At 41.0% G+C, this 18049-nt stretch overlaps 4 protein-coding genes across 4 annotated transcripts; 1 reads left to right on the top strand and 3 right to left on the bottom strand.

Moving 5' to 3' along the window:
* Positions 1-115: 115 nt before the first annotated feature.
* Positions 116-7063, bottom strand: LOC130700930 (adhesion G protein-coupled receptor L1-like). Its single transcript, XM_057522919.2, has 22 exons — positions 6156-7063; positions 5299-5659; positions 5115-5233; positions 4897-5037; positions 4642-4830; positions 4160-4564; positions 4034-4099; positions 3718-3974; positions 3407-3658; positions 2986-3341; positions 2663-2920; positions 2469-2604; positions 2311-2405; positions 2159-2244; positions 2072-2097; positions 1761-1996; positions 1634-1697; positions 1491-1576; positions 1303-1426; positions 1152-1241; positions 871-1090; positions 116-807 (listed from the first exon to the last, which is right to left on the bottom strand). The coding sequence occupies exons 1-22, from the start codon at positions 6784-6786 to the stop codon at positions 518-520; spliced, it is 4488 nt and encodes a 1495-aa protein (XP_057378902.1). The 5' UTR covers positions 6787-7063; the 3' UTR covers positions 116-517.
* Positions 7064-7386: 323 nt separating this feature from the next.
* Positions 7387-9538, bottom strand: LOC130700961 (transmembrane protein 164-like). The gene is made up of 6 exons (XM_057522958.2): positions 9156-9538; positions 8980-9096; positions 8845-8923; positions 8433-8533; positions 8196-8366; positions 7387-8132 (listed from the first exon to the last, which is right to left on the bottom strand). The coding sequence occupies exons 1-6, from the start codon at positions 9489-9491 to the stop codon at positions 7995-7997; spliced, it is 942 nt and encodes a 313-aa protein (XP_057378941.1). The 5' UTR covers positions 9492-9538; the 3' UTR covers positions 7387-7994.
* A 1273-nt stretch (positions 9539-10811) lies between these two features.
* On the top strand, positions 10812-17533 carry LOC130700931 (WD repeat-containing protein 44-like). Its single transcript, XM_057522921.2, has 14 exons — positions 10812-10999; positions 11137-11335; positions 11398-11561; positions 11623-12217; positions 12277-12620; positions 12689-12808; positions 12872-13022; positions 13092-13487; positions 13556-13678; positions 13757-13888; positions 13957-14118; positions 14186-14301; positions 16807-16934; positions 17020-17533. The coding sequence occupies exons 1-14, from the start codon at positions 10932-10934 to the stop codon at positions 17328-17330; spliced, it is 3009 nt and encodes a 1002-aa protein (XP_057378904.2). The 5' UTR covers positions 10812-10931; the 3' UTR covers positions 17331-17533.
* LOC130700957 (uncharacterized) lies at positions 14307-15701 on the bottom strand. The gene is made up of 3 exons (XM_057522951.2): positions 15400-15701; positions 15201-15337; positions 14307-15137 (listed from the first exon to the last, which is right to left on the bottom strand). Exons 1-3 carry the CDS (start codon positions 15553-15555, stop codon positions 14366-14368), a joined length of 1065 nt encoding a protein of 354 aa, XP_057378934.1. The 5' UTR covers positions 15556-15701; the 3' UTR covers positions 14307-14365.
* Positions 17534-18049: the final 516 nt, after the last annotated feature.

The following is an 18049-nucleotide window of genomic DNA, read 5'->3' as shown; positions in this document are numbered from 1 at the left end:
TAGATGGGTAAAATTCATTCGGGTATTGGCTGGTGTGACTAATAATCTCGATAAAAAAAGACGTTTACAAACATTTCAGCTCCTCTTAGATGCAAAAATAAGAAAAAGACGTATATGGCTTTACGTATTGTGTATGTTCTATTTTCTAAATTCGGTTAAGACACGTCAAGGAGTAGCTATGGCAGTAAAGATCGATAAACAAGAGGAACCAAGAAACATACGGTAACATTGTGTATACGTAGCGAAACGGTAGCATAATATTATATACATGGCTTTGATTATGCAACAAGAAAAGCCTAATTCCCAACGTTAAGTTCAGTCATATTTATTTTTTCGGTTTTGTTTTTCTTTGTAATCATTTATTTCGTTTACGGTTGTCGATGTCGGTCTGTAGTGCAACGAATCAGACAACATCTTTCGTGCCGACGAACATCAAACATTGTCGAAAATATTTTTTTCGAAATGTCTAACAAACAGTGATGACCCTGAAGCCTATCCTTTTATGATCCGTAGGCTATCAAAAGAAAGCGGACGGATCCTGTTCGATAAACATTATTTGTCCTGGTCGTCTATTGACCACTGATGTGTTGTCCGACAAATTATTTGGATTCACTTGGTAAAAGCCAGAAGAAAGGGAGGCAGGAGGTAATGTTGGATCTTGGATCAAAAAACTTACTCGGCGTGATTCCCGAACGCCATTGTTAACCGTTGGTTCTTGCTTTTGTGAAATGTTAGGAAGGTACGATCCCGTACTGCTGAAAGATCCACGAGTCCCAGAGCTATACTCCGTTTCCGAGAATTCGCTTCCTGTCGTGTTACCAACTTAAAGGTGAGGCACTATTATTTGCAGAAGTTTATCTGACCATCTACCTGAGAAAGTACGGAGATTTCTTCGCTGCATTCGCTCGGGGAGACGGTTGTTAGGAACGATTGTCGTTTCGGTAGTCTTAGTGGCATTTGATAAGTTCGACAAGCGACTGTTGGTTTGCGTGAGTTTCCTGTTAGTTCCTGATTTGCTTCCTGTGCCAACCACTGATGGTCGACGTTGCGAATTAGTGGTGTTCGTCATGGTGGATGACCATTTACCCATCTGAAACACGGAATTTTGAAATAATTACACTTGCTTAGAAAGGGCATATGGGAAAACTTACCCGGTTGTCCCTATGACGTCTCCAGCGCTCTTTGATGGCATTACGGACTTCATCGTTCAAGATACATCGAAACAGCATTATCGTTACTCCCTATAAATATTGCGCAATTACATCACGTCATAAAGACTGAATACACAAAATCAATATTTACCTGTAGGCCATTGGTAATGGTGAAAATGTAAGCAAACACTAATGTCTCCGTGTACAATAGAAATCCGCTCAACCAGGAAATGCCAAGCAAACAAGTCAGCGACAGCGATAGTGCTGCAGCGTTCCTAGACAATTAAAATTTTACAATTGACTTTCCAAAACATTTTCTCTTTGTTAGCGGTTGGAAACCTTATCTTCTCCTCAATAGAACGGTCCATATTTTGCTTCAAGTTCCACGAAGAGCGGACGGCAATAATGGCAAACACCACATTAGCCTAAAAAAGAAACATTTACTTTCTCTACTTTGACGAATTCAATTACGGGTCAAATACGATGATTATGATGGCTATAGGGCCAGCAAAGCTCCATTTGTAGTTTTCTCCATTCAACCAGCACCTGCAATCGAGGAAATAAAACGTTGGTTACCTCATCGGATACCCTGTGATTGATCTAGATTACGTCTCGTCGCCAGTGTAGGCCGGTATGATACCCGTTGTAAATTGAGCCACCAGCAAGGTGGTGCCGACGATGAAGAATGGAACCAAATTTGCTGCTAGAACGTAGTAGAATGTCCAATCGCACAGATTGAAAACATAGACAACCATACGGCATAAGCGGACTCCCTCGATGCCCATCCACATGAAGGAAACTAGTAGAGAAAAGTGGAGCAGAACACCCATAACGGCACAGGTCACCTTCAAGCAGAGTGAAAATCAATTACTATTTACTTTTTGTATACGAAAAAAAAAAATGAAAGAAATGGAACCTACATCATCCAAGTCCAGGTAATGCCGATCTGGAAATAAGAACATTGTCTTGATTTTGAATTAGTGTAGTTGATAAGAAAGATTATAAACCTAAGGTAGTCAGAGCCAAAATGTGTGATGCCATCAGAAAAATGCACAAGTTTTGTGTGATAACAGTGCGGTCCGTTTTGATCGATCTGTTGATCAATTGCACTCGGGGTTACAGGAAAAAATCACTTCGAATGTTTATTGATTGAGCTTACCTGAGTACGGTAAGAACTGTAAACGTAATGGCCAAGGAAATAGCAGATGCCAAACTACATACAAAGCTAGTAATTTCCAGTGGGACAGATTCACCCTGCATCAATACGATAATGCTTTAGCTTTCATACTATTTAAAAAATTTATTGTATAAATATACCGTGTACTCATGGAAATCCATCAGCGTGGAGAATCCAGTCAAGTGGTTGCATTTACAAAGCGTGTGCGTACGATTAGTCGACTCCAATGTGCAACCTTGACCATCCCAAATCCACGTTGCTCGTTCGACATTAGAACTAGGCAAGCTGAAAAGTTTAATAAGAGTACGCATAGTGAAATAAAGGATTACAATACCCTGAGCCATGGTAGGAAAGAAAAGCACAAAATGCGGATCCTATGACGGGGCTGGGTGTTTCCCCGGGATCCAAATCGCGGTGAAGAACTCGAACAGGTGGATCTTTCGCCTCTTTGGCATGTTGATAGACAAATTGAACAAATGTTCCCTCAGGAATATTTGTGTTTTTCGACACGTTCAAATCTTCCCTAGTCTCACCGTTACGCAGAGAGTAATTGATGAGAGGACTGTTGATTTGTTTCTGGTCACCTGCCACACTGTAATGATTAGAAACGGTAAAGCTAATTTTTAGTTTTGTTCGTGTCTTATAGTTTTATTGGACCTATTCTGGCCCGGTAGAAGTTGCTGTAGAATAGAGTGAGAAATAAGAAGACCAGCAGCTTTGTGCCTGCGGCCAACTGTGACGGCTTCTTCAGGCAAAAGAAGGTAAGTCGACTCGGCATTAAGCTGATTTGATGAAGGAAATTGGAGGAAAACTCCCGATGCTGTTAAGGCATTCAGGTAGCAATCATAAACTTCTTTTGGTCCTCCATCCCAATAAGATGAACTGAAAGTTAGGTTGGTTAACTCTATTTCACAGCGCAGAGATAGGTTATCCATTTCAGCCACATCCGCTAGCCGGAATGACATGTCTTCCGAAACGTTCAACAGGAGCAATACCGATTGAGAACGTTTATCCTTACGAAGAGAAAAAGTGAATGATTAAATAAATTTAGGGTTTGATTACCGTGATTGTTTGTTACCTGATCTAGCTGCTCCCACTGCAGTTCGTGAGAGATAAGGTTGTGTAAAATACGCACGCCGCTTTGGGTAGTATTGATCTGAAACTCGAGGTGATTACTGGTGTCATTCATTTGTTCGTCCTGCCGGTCGAGAAGGTCAGTAACCAGGCCAAGAATGTAATCAATTTCATGACCGAAATAGGTATCATTTGGCTGAGTAAAATTGAGCAGATCGTCCCACACCGTGTTCAGCTCAGTGTTGTAGTCAGCTATCTGTTAATTACGTAAATTTTAAACTTATTTCACGCAAACTATGTCACCAGTCTACTTACATCAACAGCAATTTCTTCAAGCTCTTTACTCTGACAACCGTCAAAATTTGGTTGTTTGGTGCGCAGGGTACATTGGTTGGCGATCAGGTCACACGTCCATGAAGCCGTGCCTGAAGCACCGGGTCGGCACGCTTGAGTCTTGGTAGTATTAGCTCGAATGGTCCAATTAGCGTGGTACATGTCGGTTGCGGCACAGGGACAGCTCTTGTGATTTGATTCTGGCACTAAAGTCGGTTTGGTCGTTGACGAAGGTAACACTGTGAACGTCACTTGTTAGTATATCGACAAAGTAGCAAAACGAATTTTGTATTATTACTGTCACTTGTTGTTTCAAACGTTGATGCAGAAGTTGGACTGCTAATGGTAGACTCTGCTGTCGTTTCTTGTCAATAGAATAGTATTGAATTCGAATCATAAATGTCTCTAGAATCAACGTGTTTACCTTCAGTGCTTGAAGAGGCGGGCGTCGTTGATGATGGTACTAAGGTTGAAACTGTAGACGAAATTGGCGTTAACGATGACGTCGAAAGTGAAGTTGTCGACACAGTTGTCGTAGTGGGCGTCGTTGGTGTCGTGGTGGAAGTTATTGGCGTTGTTGGTGTCGTGGTGGAAGTTATTGGCGTTGTTGGTATCGTCGTGGAAGTTATTGGCGTCGTTGGTGTTGTGGTGGAAGTTACTGGCGTTGTTGGTGTTGTCGTGGAAGTTGACGTTGTTGGAGTTGTCGTGGAAGTTGACGTTGATAGTGTTGTCGTCGACGGAGACGTGGTTTCGATGTCATCGGGCTCGAGATACTCACAAACGAAATGACGACTCGATTCATCCCGGGTGAATTGCCAGCTGTCATAACCTGCATTCATGCCATTCACAAGTACGCAAAGTAAATATCCAGCAGCAACGAAAAAAAAAACGTAAGAACAACAAGACCTTGAGTATCCATTTCGTAATATAGGATCAAATAGGAGGGATAATTATCTGCGCAGTTCACCAATTCGACGCCCCAATTGCTCACGTTAGTAATCTCAATTTGAACATTGTTGGGCAAACTCCAGTACTCCGTGGACGCATTAGTCTTGATACCGCTTGTTAAATAGGCACGCATGGTCCCGTCTTCTCCTTTTGAAAAATATTGATTTATTTGCAAGCTAATACCGTCCGTTAGCTAATTCGCAAGTTACTTACCCAAGTCAGACAATAGAAATTCGTCTGCAACGAAATTCTTTTCGTCTTCCGTTTCAAGGGACAACAAATGCCCATCATACATCTTAGTGCAATATATGGCACAAGCTTGTCTCCAATCGTCCACGTCCACCATATCATTATCTGTACACCAAAGTTTATATTTTTTGCCAAACTCAACACATACAAATTTTAATCGTTCATAATTGAGCATCACTTACCGGAGAGTGATGCTGTGTAATAGCACGATCCATTGTAAAGGTGGCTATTGTTTGCGCAGTTGCCATTGCCAACCAAGTTCCCTCCCCATTGTCTTCTGGGCACATCTTTGAATTGCGATCTAATTAGTAGAACACAAAAATCATATTTGATTGACATTACGCGCTGTTGAAGATCTTGACTAACTTGTTACGGGACTGGCATTTGATGTTTTGTGTGGCTGGCGTTGTTAACGACAAAGAACTAGTCTTTTGTGTTGACGTAGCCGAAACAGGACACACGTCCCAAGAGCTGTTATACGCCGTCTGAAAAGCAGCGCAATGAGGCGTCCCGTTCACTGGTCTAACAACTGCTGTCGTACAGAAGACGGACCAGTTAGGATATGCAGCATCTAGGTTTCCACACGACTGTGCCTGCAGGCCATCCACATTACCAGCAACGAATCTGGTTGGGTTCAGAGGGGGCGGGCATGTGCCTTCTGCACACGGCGGATCAGTTGGATATGGCTGTCTCGTGGCGTTGGAACAGGCGCATGTCGGGTACAATCCTGCGTTGTATATAACCAGTGCATTAATTCAGTGTGCCTTCCAATCTTCTCCTATTCCAATCTTAATCCCTGCGATATACGATTTACAGTATACACTTTTCAAAGGTCCCATAACTGGCATGGTTCACTAAGACAATGGGTGGATAAACAGACTTATATGTGGCATATAAGTAAAGACATCTAATATGTCATGACTTGATTTGTAGTTCGAGATTAGATTTTGCTGGCGTAGGTTCTGCTATGTTGAAATGAGGGGATTTACTAATGGCATCCTATCGTACTAACAAGACAAACGATACGGAAAATGAAATTTTAAGAATGTGGTAGCCTGTATAGAAAAAATGCTACTATTAAAAGCAGACGAAAAATTATTATTTATTGCCGACGCACGCACGTCACTGCCAGACGTCACACGCAATGAGAGGATCTCTGGATTGCTTACTGAAAACCAAGGAATCCCTTTTAAGATGCTTTGAAGCAATTGTAAATAACTTACGACTGTTAGATGAGATCCATCCTGCGTGAGCGTAGGAAGTCTTAACGTACGTACAATAGACTATGCAATCTTCGGGATTCAAATTGGGAAAGTATTCAGCATACACAAGGTTCATTCTGTCCTTGGTTTCAGGCCGGCCACATCCGAAATCCAAACAAGGCAACATTGACTGGACATCATCTTTGTTGTTGGCATCGAAATCGCGATATATTTTGACTGGTGATTGGTTTGAATTTGCACCAAGGCAGATGCTACCAGCCTGCCCATTACAGTAAAAATTAGCTCCAAGGTTCCCACCACACATGTAAGTTTCATTGTTGGTGCTCGGCTGAGAGATTTCATCGCAACGAATGTCGCAATAGGCTTCATCGATAGGTATCAGTTCATTAATTGTTCTGTCGTCGATGCACATGCACTGAACACCTCTAATCAAAACGAAGTTCGTGTAGCACATGAAGCAAGCGGAAAATCCAATTTCGTTGGAACCAGCCCCGTTAGTAACAACTGCTTGAATATCGAACGGCGAATAGCAACCGAGAGAGCGAACGTTGGATGGTATCCAAACATTATTGCCTCCGCGTAAAAGTAAATTAACTGCTAGCATGAAACCACTTAGCATAGATCCCAACATAGTTCGGTGGAAAAAAATCAATTAACAAATCGCAAAAAACGAGTTCGTGTCGTCGCACAACACACTAGCTTGCCACATCGTTTCTAACTGGTTGGCTATTCAAGTCCACAGGAGATATCACAATGTTCGTAATCAAGTCGCCGGGGTTACTTCTCAGCCGATAAGTGACAGGTAGCTCGTCACACAAACAAAATAGAGTATCACCACAGTTCATCATTATCAAACAAACAAACAAAAATACCTGTTGTTGCTCTCTTTGCTTTATACCGTGCGCCCCGAAGCCTTCATAGCACTATTGTTTGATTTGATAAGCCCAGTGTATGACGGGAACAACGGACCCACACACAATGGTCTCCTTATGCCTCATCAGCTGTTTCTAGGACGGCACAGGAAAAAATTAATTTCCAGCAGCTGGCGACGAGGTATGGTGCAATAACTACACCCATACTAAACTATAGTACCAGTAAACTCGTGGGGAAAAACAAATCGTCTCTCTTTGCACTTCCGTAAAAGTGGCAGATGGTTAACAACAGATAGAATTGGTTACCAAAATCCAATACCGTATGGATGACTAAAAACAGTTTCCTAGGATACTAGATGTCACACTGGTAATGAGATAATGTATTTCACTCTCGACATAGTAGGTGACAAACCAAAGCACGTAAGATAGATCACGACGACTAATTCATGATGTGGCAATTTTTCTTCATTTTTTCTTCCAATATTTCAGCACTAGTTTCCTTCAATCGAGATCGATAATGACACTTGACTCGAGGCTTCCATAACACAGTTAAATTCGTTCTTGCTCGAACTGCTTAGAATATCCCTATGCGAGATAAGTACGTGGCAATGCACAATAAATTACGAAAAATGCTAATCTGGGTAAGAATTAGACAGACGGAGGGCTATAATGCCAACTTAATACGTTTCGGAAAGGGCGTACGGGGACACACATTGACGGGTAAGAGGATACAGCCATTTAGAATTAATTACTCGTTAAGTGGATTAGAAACTAATGCTAAGCTGATTGGGGTCGCCGGGAACAGTGACGCCCATCAACGCCTGATAAACTATTAGTTTTTCCCCAACTCTAGAGTTCTAGCGGCGTAGCATCTACGCAAATACGGTGACACTGGAATGCGACTATTATTTCTGTTCGATTTTTTCCCATCTTCCCGTGGGACGAGGAGACAATATTAGTGAAGAACCTATTCCTTTTTCGAACATTTGTCACTATTGTTGGCTAAAGGATGAAAGTTAGAATTTGAAACGCAGCTAATGGAAGAGGTACGGTAGGCACCGAAGGCCAAATCAGTTTCTATCGCTTGCTCCAGCTTGTCCTTGACCTTTTAAGCAGAAGTACATTATCAAAACCTCATTAACCTGTTCACTTTTTCTTTTTGTTTTACCTTTGTGAAAGACAGTCGCGTAAGGAAATATGAGGCGACTATGCGGTAGGCTTTGCTTACGAGTGGCACCATTATAAATTGATGCACAAGGGCAGCGACACGATAGTGTTGTCCGTAGAAAGGGTCCGAAACAGCAGGGCAAATCATGCTGTTTAGATTGACTGTTGTTAACTGGAAAATAAAGCAAGAACATAAATTACACGAAAAGAAAAGAAAACGAAGATTGCGACAACACACCATTCCAACGATTTGAAGCAAAGTGAAATGGTAAAACAGCATTAAACCATACGACAGGCTCGCCCAGCTAAAGTCTCCGGCATCTTCCAATGTATAAACACCTAGAAATATGAAAGAACGTTAAACGGAAATTCTTTCCAATTACCAAGCTTATTTTGAGCCTCGTAAAAATGGGACTGAGTCATTGAAATTCTTATATGGTACCTATAATTTATTTGAATTTAATTTTTGGTCAGACAGTTTATTCATATAATATGAATGTAAAACTATAATGTTTAAAGTCAATGGAGAATGATACAATTATGTTATTGCTTCCTTATTTCTACCGAAAATAATAGAAAATAAACAATTATACAAATTTCCTTAAAAATTAGAATCCTCCAAGGAAAAATTGTTTCAGAAAAATGATTACCTCCAAGACGTAAAAGGTAGTATGGGACAATCAACATCGCAACATGTTGAACATAATAGGTTTCAGTCTCAAATGTCAGCTAAAAATATTTCAAAATATTAAATGATTTCAAGTGTAGATAATGTCTCAACCCACCAGACGAGTATTGATTACTGGGAAGAGCAAGGCTAGGATTGCTCCATTGAGAAAATTGACATGGATCCTAAATATTTTCGTTACTTGTGGGCTAGGTGGTGCAGCCAACAGATAAATCTATAGGTCAATTGCAATTTTAAAAATAAAATGAGAAAGAGATTTAAAATTTCTATTACCTGAATCATGGTAGTAACATGACAAGGATTTAATATGAAAATGAGGGATCGTGTAGCAAATTTAAATCCAATCTCAACACCAAAAACTAGGCAAAGAACAACAAGGAGAAAGCGTTTGCCACCGCGATCTTTTCGTATGATAGTTGTTTTCGTGGGGACAATTAGACGGCGATAGCCAAAAGAAATTAAAAGGCAACTGATAGCTAAAGCTAATATTGACTCGATAATTCGGCGCCTATTGCTTAAGAAATTAACGCAATCTTGACCTCCATTTCCAGGTAACTGGAAATCAATTCCACTAAAAAATACATTGTTTGGATAACCGCCTGACTCCATTACCACAAGTCTGCCGTTTGCGGCTCGACTTTCACGAAAAACGGACAATCAATTGACATAATTCGTGAGTTTGAATCGTAAAGCGCGGATGCGAGGATGGTGGATAAAGTGCGGGGTTAGGAAGTGGGTTTTTGCATGGTAAGTCTTGAAATCAATGCGGGAACTGCGGGTGCTGGTGCGGAATCAGTATTATTTCTTCGCAAAATAAACACCACTACGGAAAGGCGGGACCGGTTACAACTCATTAATTGACATAACTTACTGTAATGCGTAATATTTCCACCACAACATTTCTCCCTAGGTGCAAGTGCTTTACGGTACTAATAGGAGTACATTTGTTAGATCACAGGTAGGGGCAAAGTTTTCTTTAAAACTGCATGACAACTTGTAGCCGTCAAAAGCCTATATTTCATATTTCAATTATCCTTCGCAAGTTCAATAATATAGAATTCCGTCAAGCTACTAGAAGGGACCATGTCTGGAGTGCAAATATCTGACTTTTACACGCTCCGCCTTAGATGGTTATATAGGTTTTTTTTTTATATTACCTCAATGCACTGATCCCTCAAAGCACTTTAAAGCGCAAACTTGACATCTACACGTTTTATGTTTACACTGTGGAGGTTCCGCATGAATGGAGGATGAGTTCCTGCTTATCGGATCGCAACCATGAGCAGATTGACTCATCGCTGATAATCGGCCAACTGGACACCTAGACATTTAAATCAACAACATCCATATTAAAACATCACCAGCAGGATTTTCGTCCCAGCGAATATTTCAGCTAGTCTATTAAGCCCTTACGAAGGTTTTGTAACGTCGGTCATCCCGCAATCAAACAATGGGTGGCGTTTTCCCGTTCAAAAACGAATGATCATAATGCAACGAAAAATGTTGGGTTCAAAGTTTTCAAAGTTCGTTAAAAGATTTCGGTGTAACAGATTTCGCTCCTTGACCGGTACAGTCGTCACTGATAAAAAGGTAAAAACGAAGCATTAGAAATCATTTTACAATGTATTCTTTAAAATAAATGTTTTATTAACGTATAATGTTGTGAACTTTCTTCGTTTTTTGCCCTGTAATTTTCTTACTTTCTCTGTCCTCTGGTTTCCTTCTTTGTTTTCATGGTTTTCACAACCATGTGCTGCATTGCAGAACTACATGGAATACCTTATCGTGGAAAATTCCTCTGTTTTAAATCATCATGCCTTTTACGAAGAGATTTGATTGTTCGTCGTAAAAATCCGCGTTTTATCTAATAACAAAATCGACTGATCTTTCGAGATTCAAGTCCAAGAACGCCATCTGTAGTAAACGGCGATAACAACTACGACAATTCAGTTAGATTTCTACCGAAGATGTCTGGAAGAACAACATAATAAGGGCGTTAGTGACTCAAATGTTAATTGTTATTTTAAAAGTTGAATCACGTTTAACAGAATGTCCAGTGATTCAGAAGAGTTTTATGACCTGGATGAACAGGACGTCACTATCGTTGCTGGGAACAAGTACTATTGTTTTTATATTTAACTGACATCAGCCGAATACTAAAAAATTAACTGCTTGCAACCTAACTATATACTTTTTAATTCTTGAAGAAAATTGTGAACTAAATAATGAAAGATAAAAAGTCATCTTGTCCCAGGTCAGCTATGGAAGTGACTACCTTTTTCTTTCCAAATGTGACAAGTGGGAGCCACACTGAAGATGGTCAACCTTCCAGCCTCAATTCTGTGCAACAAGTTTACCCAACATTAGATTTTCCCAAAGAAAAAGAAACAGAAGCTGTTCCAAACACAAAACCAATTCAAAGACCAGCAGTACTAGAAGGCTTAGATTCCCCAGTAAGGATTTTTATTGTTATTGCTTATAACAATCAAATTTTTTAAAACATCATTATAACTAGTCTGTGTCTGGTGCTATTGAGAAACGAAGAAAAAAGCTAGAAGAATTACGTAAACGGATGTTAACAGATGATGATGAAGGCAATGCTAATACTTCTCCACCAGGCAGCCACCCATCATCAGTGGAAGGGCTCTATGCAGTTAGTAAACCGTCACACCCGTTCAAGTAAGTGACCACAATCCAATGCATCAGTTACCATTGGAACACATTGCTTATCTGGATTCAGGTTCATTGATCATGAGACCATGAGCATGCAGAGCACAGTATCCCTCGGGCGAGTCGGTCGTGTTTTAGGTGGAGAGATCAAGCTCGTGTCCAGATCAGGTAGCAGAGAAAATATGAGCCGTGCCACCACTCCTGAAGTGAAAACTCCATCTTCTATGGTGGAAACCCCCAAGACCCCATTGCCTGTCGTTGTGAGCTGCCATGAACCAGACGTTGTTGCCAGTGCCAAAGCGTCTATTCAAACAGACGTGCCACTTTTCACTGTATTGGCTAATCCGGTAGATGAGACAACACAGCCACACTTCGAACCAGTTGCTCCACCTCGACGAAGGCGAAATAAAACCCAAGCACCTACTCCGCCTGCTGCCATTTCCTTGACGCCTCCTACTCTACAAGAACCGATTCCATCTGGAATGCCGAAAATTCCGGTTGCTATACCCGTTTCTACGTCAGCCCCACTACTGACTTCTTCCGTGCCACCTACCATTGTTTTGGAGCCAAGCAAAAAGGCTCCACTTCATTCCTTTAATAAAGGACTAGAGTTTTCGCTTGATTTGAAGTCGGCTACCAAAGGGAGTTACGTCATAAAGCCTCAGGTGGGAACTTTGTCAAAGTCGATCTCAGCGTGTGCTGTACGATATTTTTTTCTTTTTAGGACGAAGAATGCACCAGAGGTGAAAGGAGAAACTCCCTAACGGACACGGCGAGCAGGACCCCCGAACGAAGTTTGACATGCGATGGGGATGTCAAAATTGACAAAGTGAGCTGTGATCCCAATTGCGAAGAAGAAGCAAGTGGGATTCAAACGCTTAACATGTTCGTTCGGACTCGGACTGATTCGGGTAAGCCATTGAGTGACATGGAAATCCTTGAACAAGTGACGGTGTTGAATCTTGATACTGGAGAGCAGATTCCTCTTAGCATTGCTGAAGATAAATTGCCCCAGTGCCTGAATCCTCTTTCATTACATATCATGAGGCTAACCTCTGAATACATAAGGTAAGTCACTTTTGATAAACGTCCACCGGAAAACAACCCAATTTAGTGTTATATCTTTTTCTTTGAAGTAATTCGAGCCTTGAAAAAGATAAAGAATCCGACAACGAAAGTGTAGATTCGAAGAAAACATACAACATTCAGTCAGACAATGTCTCCGATGGGGATTCTGTATCTCTTCGCAAAAAGACGTAATTATTTATTTTTTCTTTGTTTTTTCTCCCCGAAAATAATTGTTGCCATTTTTTGCCTAGATCACAACTTAAGAAATTTTTGGGATCCAAAGTTCGTCGTACAGTAGGAAAAGCAAGGATGATAGCTCAAGAAGTTTCGTTACCAGGTCGCCAAAAAGAGGAAATGATCGATATTCCCGACGAGTTAACTGGTGGAGAACAACATGTGAAGGTAGCTTTACTTTTCCTTCGTCATTCAAAACAAACACGAAATATTATTGTTTTTATTGTCGTTCGATAGATGAAAGCTTCGAGTAGTCATAAAGGTCCTTACGAGTTTGACACACTGCAGTGTGTGCAAGAGATGCATGGAGAACATCTGGGCCCCATCTGGTGTATGAAGTTTTCGCCTTGTGGACGACTTTTAGCTACTGCCGGTCAAGACCGTATCTTGCGCATTTGGGTGCTCAAGACGGCCTTCAACCATTTCCAGGACATGCGATCCCGCTGTAACGCAGACAGTAAATCATCGCCAACTCCCTCACAAGAGTCTCTCGTCTCCCAGCATTCGGTAGACGATCCTGTTGCTACCATCATAGCTGAAAAAGAATCGGATCCGCGTTCACCCTTTGTTGAGCGGCCTTTTTGCACCTACTCGGCTCACACTTCTGATCTCCTTGACGTTTCATGGTCCAAGGTAGGCCAAACGATCAGAAAACTACCGACGTGTTAATTTCACTAATGATTTCTTCTATGTACTTGAAGAATTATTTTATTCTGTCCTCGTCGATGGATAAGACGGTTCGACTTTGGCACATATCCCGTAAAGAGTGTCTCTGTTGTTTCCAACATATCGATTTTGTGACGGCCATCGCCTTCCATCCGAGAGTACGTATTCTTCGTTCTGTGAAAAGCAATTCAATAAGTAGATGGGGACAATTGCACTCTTGATCATTCCAATTTTAGGATGACCGGTATTTCCTCAGTGGGTCACTCGATGGCAAACTTCGCTTGTGGAATATACCTGACAAGAAAGTAGCCCTCTGGAACGAGCTAGACGGACAGCACAAGTTAATAACGGCCGCGAATTTCTGCCAGGTTATTGTTATTTATTATGTTGCCATGATTGACTGACTTTTATTTACTCTAACTACCGTGTTTAACAGAACGGAAAATTTGCCGTTGTTGGTTCATACGACGGTCGCTGTGTTTTCTATACCACAGAACATCTCAAATATTACACGCAAATCCACGTCAGGTCGACTCGCGGACGTAATTCCAAAGGTCGGAAGATTACTGGCATTGAATCTCTCCCGAACGAAGATAAGGTAATTTTACTTTTCTTGTTGATTGGTTGTCTATTATTGTGACATTTTCGTTTGTGCTTTCATGTAGATTTTAGTCACATCCAACGACAGTCGCATTCGCCTCTACGACCTTCGTGATCTAAACCTTTCTTGCAAATACAAAGGATACGTGAATAATTCGAGTCAAATCCGCGCCTGCTTCAGGTAAGTCAATTTCTCTTGATTTATTTGCGTTTCGATGGGGGGGAGGGGGAATTTCTTTCGTTTCTCACATGTTAAAGGCCATGGCTTTGATGTCACTACGGCAATATTCGAAAGCGTCAGAATCCATAATTTGTTGAACGTTCCATTGGCAAGGCAAGGTGAAGAAAAGTTCAGGTTTTTCTACACCGACTAATGTTAACCATTCATCCATTTGGGGTAAAATGTGGCGGCTTTTAAAATCGTATTTCATCAGTATAGGGAACTGATTTTCCAAATCCAGATAGCGTTTGAAAAAATTCGTTTGACGCATCTCTTTCAAATTGAGAAGCATTAACTCTGTGTTGAAGCCCGGCCAGCCGTGAGGAGGTGAGAGACCCAAATTAGAATTTGGTTGCAAGTACCGATGAACTGAAAAAGCCGCTGCGAATTTAGCGTTTTGTACCAACGTCAGTCCAATCCCTTGTTGTGGCTTGAAACGGTCGAAATGCTCGTACAATTCGACAATATCAGCCCTGAATTTGATATTATTGCCGATGAATATCATGCGACCTAGGTGGTCGTAGTGCCATGGCAAAATAAGCGGCAACATCTGAGTTGCCACGTGGTCTTTAACTGCGTCAATCTTGAGATTCGGTACATTCGTTTTTAAATGATCCAGTAGCTGTTCGTAGACACTGTCGATTGCCTCAATGGTGTATACAAAGCGACAGTCGGCTCGGCGCTCAACACGCGTCATGATAGTGTCAATCACAGCGATGCTGTTGCGGTCACTTAAAATGTGGAAATGAATGGGGGCGGAGCTGTGGACCAAAATCCACATGATCGTGTCTTTAACACTGATGATAGACAGAGTCATAAAAGAAAAATCGCTTTGAATTTAAAAGAGTATGAATACATACTTGGCTGAGGCGTGAGGGTCAGTACTGATGAAAAGGAGAAGCATACTAACGTGGACAGTGATCCCGGCTTTCAACGAAGCCAACGTACTCGCCCCTTTTTCTTTGACGATCTGCTGGTAGATGAGATCATCGTCAATCTATCGCCATTAAGAATACTCAATTAGAAATTTCAAAAAACTCAGATGGGAAATTGTATTACGTCGAAGTTGATTAGGCTTGTTCTTTCTGAATGGATGTACAAGATTACGCCAGCCATAACTACTGCTAAGGTGTACCGTTTCCATTTTCGTGAAAAGAAAATGAACAACAAGCGGGAAACCAAAAATAAAAACATTCGATTGAAACTTAGCACCATTTTAGCCTTCTTTTAAAGCAGATGCTAAATAGCAACACAATGTTGTCGGTAGAATCTAGATAAACTATGATGCAATAACAAACGTGATCCTGCAAATGAACTTCAGAATTCTTCCGCCATTCCAGACGTCTGGTGTTTGCAGTAGTCGTATGTGAACTAGTTATTCGTTTCGGTCTTGTTCGGAAACAGCGAGATAATAGCAAAGACAATACTGTTATTCCATTCTTTTGAGCACAGCTCCTGAACCGGTACATCCGTATAACCATATACGATGTAAAAAAAAAATATGTGTAATTTATAGGGAACCAAAGAAATTATTATTTTTTAACTTTTTGTTATTCGCCACATGTGGGTCCCTCCTTTCTTTTGGTTGCCTGCAGGCCAAAAACAGCTGTCAAATCTTCTCGTTTAATTATAAGTGATGTTTTGAAATTCGGAAATGAAAGAATAACAAGCGTATCTCCTTAAAATTTTTAAACACATTTGTTTTTGCAGCTGTTAAAGCTTTGACACAATTTATCGCTCAACAATTCGTTTTAAAAACCGAACTGACGTTTCAATGCCTGGGGTTTTCGTAACAAATTTCGTTGGATGTTCGTTTGTAGAAACAAACCTAATTGTCAGCTTTCCCGTGTTATGCTTGTGACAGGGATTTACAAAATATTATTTCCATAATATTTAAGTTTAGCAGTAGTCTAGTGAGGCAATAACGTTAACCCAGACATACTCATTAAACTGCCTCCAAAGTAGCAGCAGTAAAGTAGACGCCGCTTCCGTCATATTGTACCGTTTTACCGCTGTAACTGGATTTGTTTCCCGTCTTTGAGGATGCCTTCGAGGTGTTTATGGTTTGTGTAGTTGCACGAATACTCGAAAGAAGTTTAGGGTCGTTATGCTCTGCGGGAGTGCTTAAGATGTCCGGCTTACTTACAAGTAGCTCTTGGCAGTAAATAAAATTCATAAGACCAATCTTTTTGCCAGGATGCGTCATAATTAATGAGGAGAAACTCCACCATAAAGTGACATATGCTCGAGGTTGCCCAAAACGTGCGCACGGTAAAGGGCAAAACACGAAAGCGACTTGGTGATTGGACCAAATACTTTATGCGAGTGGTTTTAGTGTTGATAAGACAATGATTAAATTTTAAAAATTTTTAATTTAAGAAATCTGTTTGGTTTTAGGCTGAAGAAATTCTTCTTTTAAGTTTTTTATTTAAAAAATGTAACGGATTTCATTGAATTTTTCTTCAGTCACGATGGCAAGTACATCATTAGCGGTTCGGAGAATCAATACATTTATATGTGGAAGACGCATCACGACTACGCCAAATTCTCTTCGGCTCGTCGAGATCGCAATGATTACTGGGAGGCCATCAAAGGTACGTTTAATTTCGTTTTTAAAGTTTACTAATGTGTACAGTCTTCAATTATCAATTCATCTTTTTGATTATATTATTTCGACAGCGCACAATGCGGTAGTGACATCGGCTGTTTTTGCACCCGATTCTCATTCGTTGATTGAGCAAATGGAACGACACCGGCGTGAAAAAGAAGAAGAAAAGGCATCGTCGCTGTCAACAGATGCTTCAGCAGGCAAGCGTTTGGCGGCATCCGCAACGGCTGATATTACAAGGCAAAAACCGAATGTTGAAGGAGGTGCCTCTTCCGGCAACGGTTACGTCCTGGTCAGTGCTGATTTCAATGGTTGTATCAAGGTGTTTGTCAACCGCGTGAAACCGAAACACAGTTCTTTGCCGGTTTCCGCCTTGTCCTAAAAACGGGGAACGGCAGAGGTACGAAGTTACAGTCGACGATTATAGTCGCTTCTCAGTCGACACGACAAGAAAAATTGTTCTGAGTTCAATTGGAGATTATGTATAATTACGCAACCCAAAGAAATCTAAAATTTAGCATGCGGAATGATTTATGGCGATGAATAATGGAACGCCTCCACAATATATAATTAATGTCAAAAACAGGTCTCACAACTCTGCCTTGTCATCGTTTCGTCCGCTAGATGGTACGCAAATCGTTTACTTATTTTATTATTTCTCATCGGTTTGTGAAGATAACCGGTGTGGCACAAGAAGCAGCCGTTCACCGGTATCTTTATGGTTCTCTAAAGGTAACACAACAGAATTATACGGGGGCTTATACAATAGAGCCAGGTGCAATCGTAAGGTTGTGCCGACAGGGAAAAAGGGCATTTCCTAGCTACCAGCTGTTTTGACCTGCAATAGGTTTGGAATTTCTATAGAGAACAAATCTAGGGCTAGGCATTTATAGGTTTGCTCAAAATCCAACACAATAGACATAACTAGAAACGGAAGTTCGTTCCTCGGTCTTGGCGTTTTCTCTCGACAACATTCTTGGGGTGCAAATGCCATCCAGTTCTGATTAACAGCTGCTTAGGTTCAAGATGGGTTTCTTAATGAGCATGGGCTAGAACTCTAGAAGTATAGACTATTTCTAAGACTAGAGGGCTTTTTAAAAC

The sequence above is a fragment of the Daphnia carinata genome, chromosome 9 (genome assembly GCF_022539665.2).
Source record: "Daphnia carinata strain CSIRO-1 chromosome 9, CSIRO_AGI_Dcar_HiC_V3, whole genome shotgun sequence".
In the NCBI taxonomy this organism is placed as follows: domain Eukaryota; kingdom Metazoa; phylum Arthropoda; class Branchiopoda; order Diplostraca; family Daphniidae; genus Daphnia; species Daphnia carinata.
Note: the sequence above shows the minus strand (reverse complement) of the source record. Positions and strands in the feature narration are given on the sequence as shown.

What these genes read in the sequence shown, in the direction of transcription:
- LOC130700930 (XM_057522919.2), bottom strand. Translation starts at nt 6,786, where the DNA reads ATGTTGGGATCTATGCTAAGTGGTTTCATGCTAGCAGTTAATTTACTT. An exon ending in AGTGGGAGCAGCTAGATCAG is followed by an intron (nt 3,342 to 3,406) that starts GTAACAAACAAT and finishes TCTCTTCGTAAG; the next exon opens with GATAAACGTTCTCAATCGGT. An exon ending in ACAGTTCTTACCGTACTCAG is followed by an intron (nt 2,245 to 2,310) that starts GTAAGCTCAATC and finishes ATTGATCAACAG; the next exon opens with ATCGATCAAAACGGACCGCA.
- LOC130700961 (XM_057522958.2), bottom strand. Translation starts at nt 9,491, where the DNA reads ATGGAGTCAGGCGGTTATCCAAACAATGTATTTTTTAGTGGAATTGAT. An exon ending in ATGTTACTACCATGATTCAG is followed by an intron (nt 9,097 to 9,155) that starts GTAATAGAAATT and finishes ATTGACCTATAG; the next exon opens with ATTTATCTGTTGGCTGCACC. An exon ending in CAGTAATCAATACTCGTCTG is followed by an intron (nt 8,924 to 8,979) that starts GTGGGTTGAGAC and finishes AAATATTTTTAG; the next exon opens with CTGACATTTGAGACTGAAAC.
- LOC130700931 (XM_057522921.2), top strand. Translation starts at nt 10,932, where the DNA reads ATGTCCAGTGATTCAGAAGAGTTTTATGACCTGGATGAACAGGACGTC. An exon ending in TAGAAGGCTTAGATTCCCCA is followed by an intron (nt 11,336 to 11,397) that starts GTAAGGATTTTT and finishes CATTATAACTAG; the next exon opens with TCTGTGTCTGGTGCTATTGA. An exon ending in GTTACGTCATAAAGCCTCAG is followed by an intron (nt 12,218 to 12,276) that starts GTGGGAACTTTG and finishes TTTTCTTTTTAG; the next exon opens with GACGAAGAATGCACCAGAGG.
- LOC130700957 (XM_057522951.2), bottom strand. Translation starts at nt 15,555, where the DNA reads ATGGTGCTAAGTTTCAATCGAATGTTTTTATTTTTGGTTTCCCGCTTG. An exon ending in CAAGCCTAATCAACTTCGAC is followed by an intron (nt 15,338 to 15,399) that starts GTAATACAATTT and finishes TAATGGCGATAG; the next exon opens with ATTGACGATGATCTCATCTA. An exon ending in GACCCTCACGCCTCAGCCAA is followed by an intron (nt 15,138 to 15,200) that starts GTATGTATTCAT and finishes GTCTATCATCAG; the next exon opens with TGTTAAAGACACGATCATGT.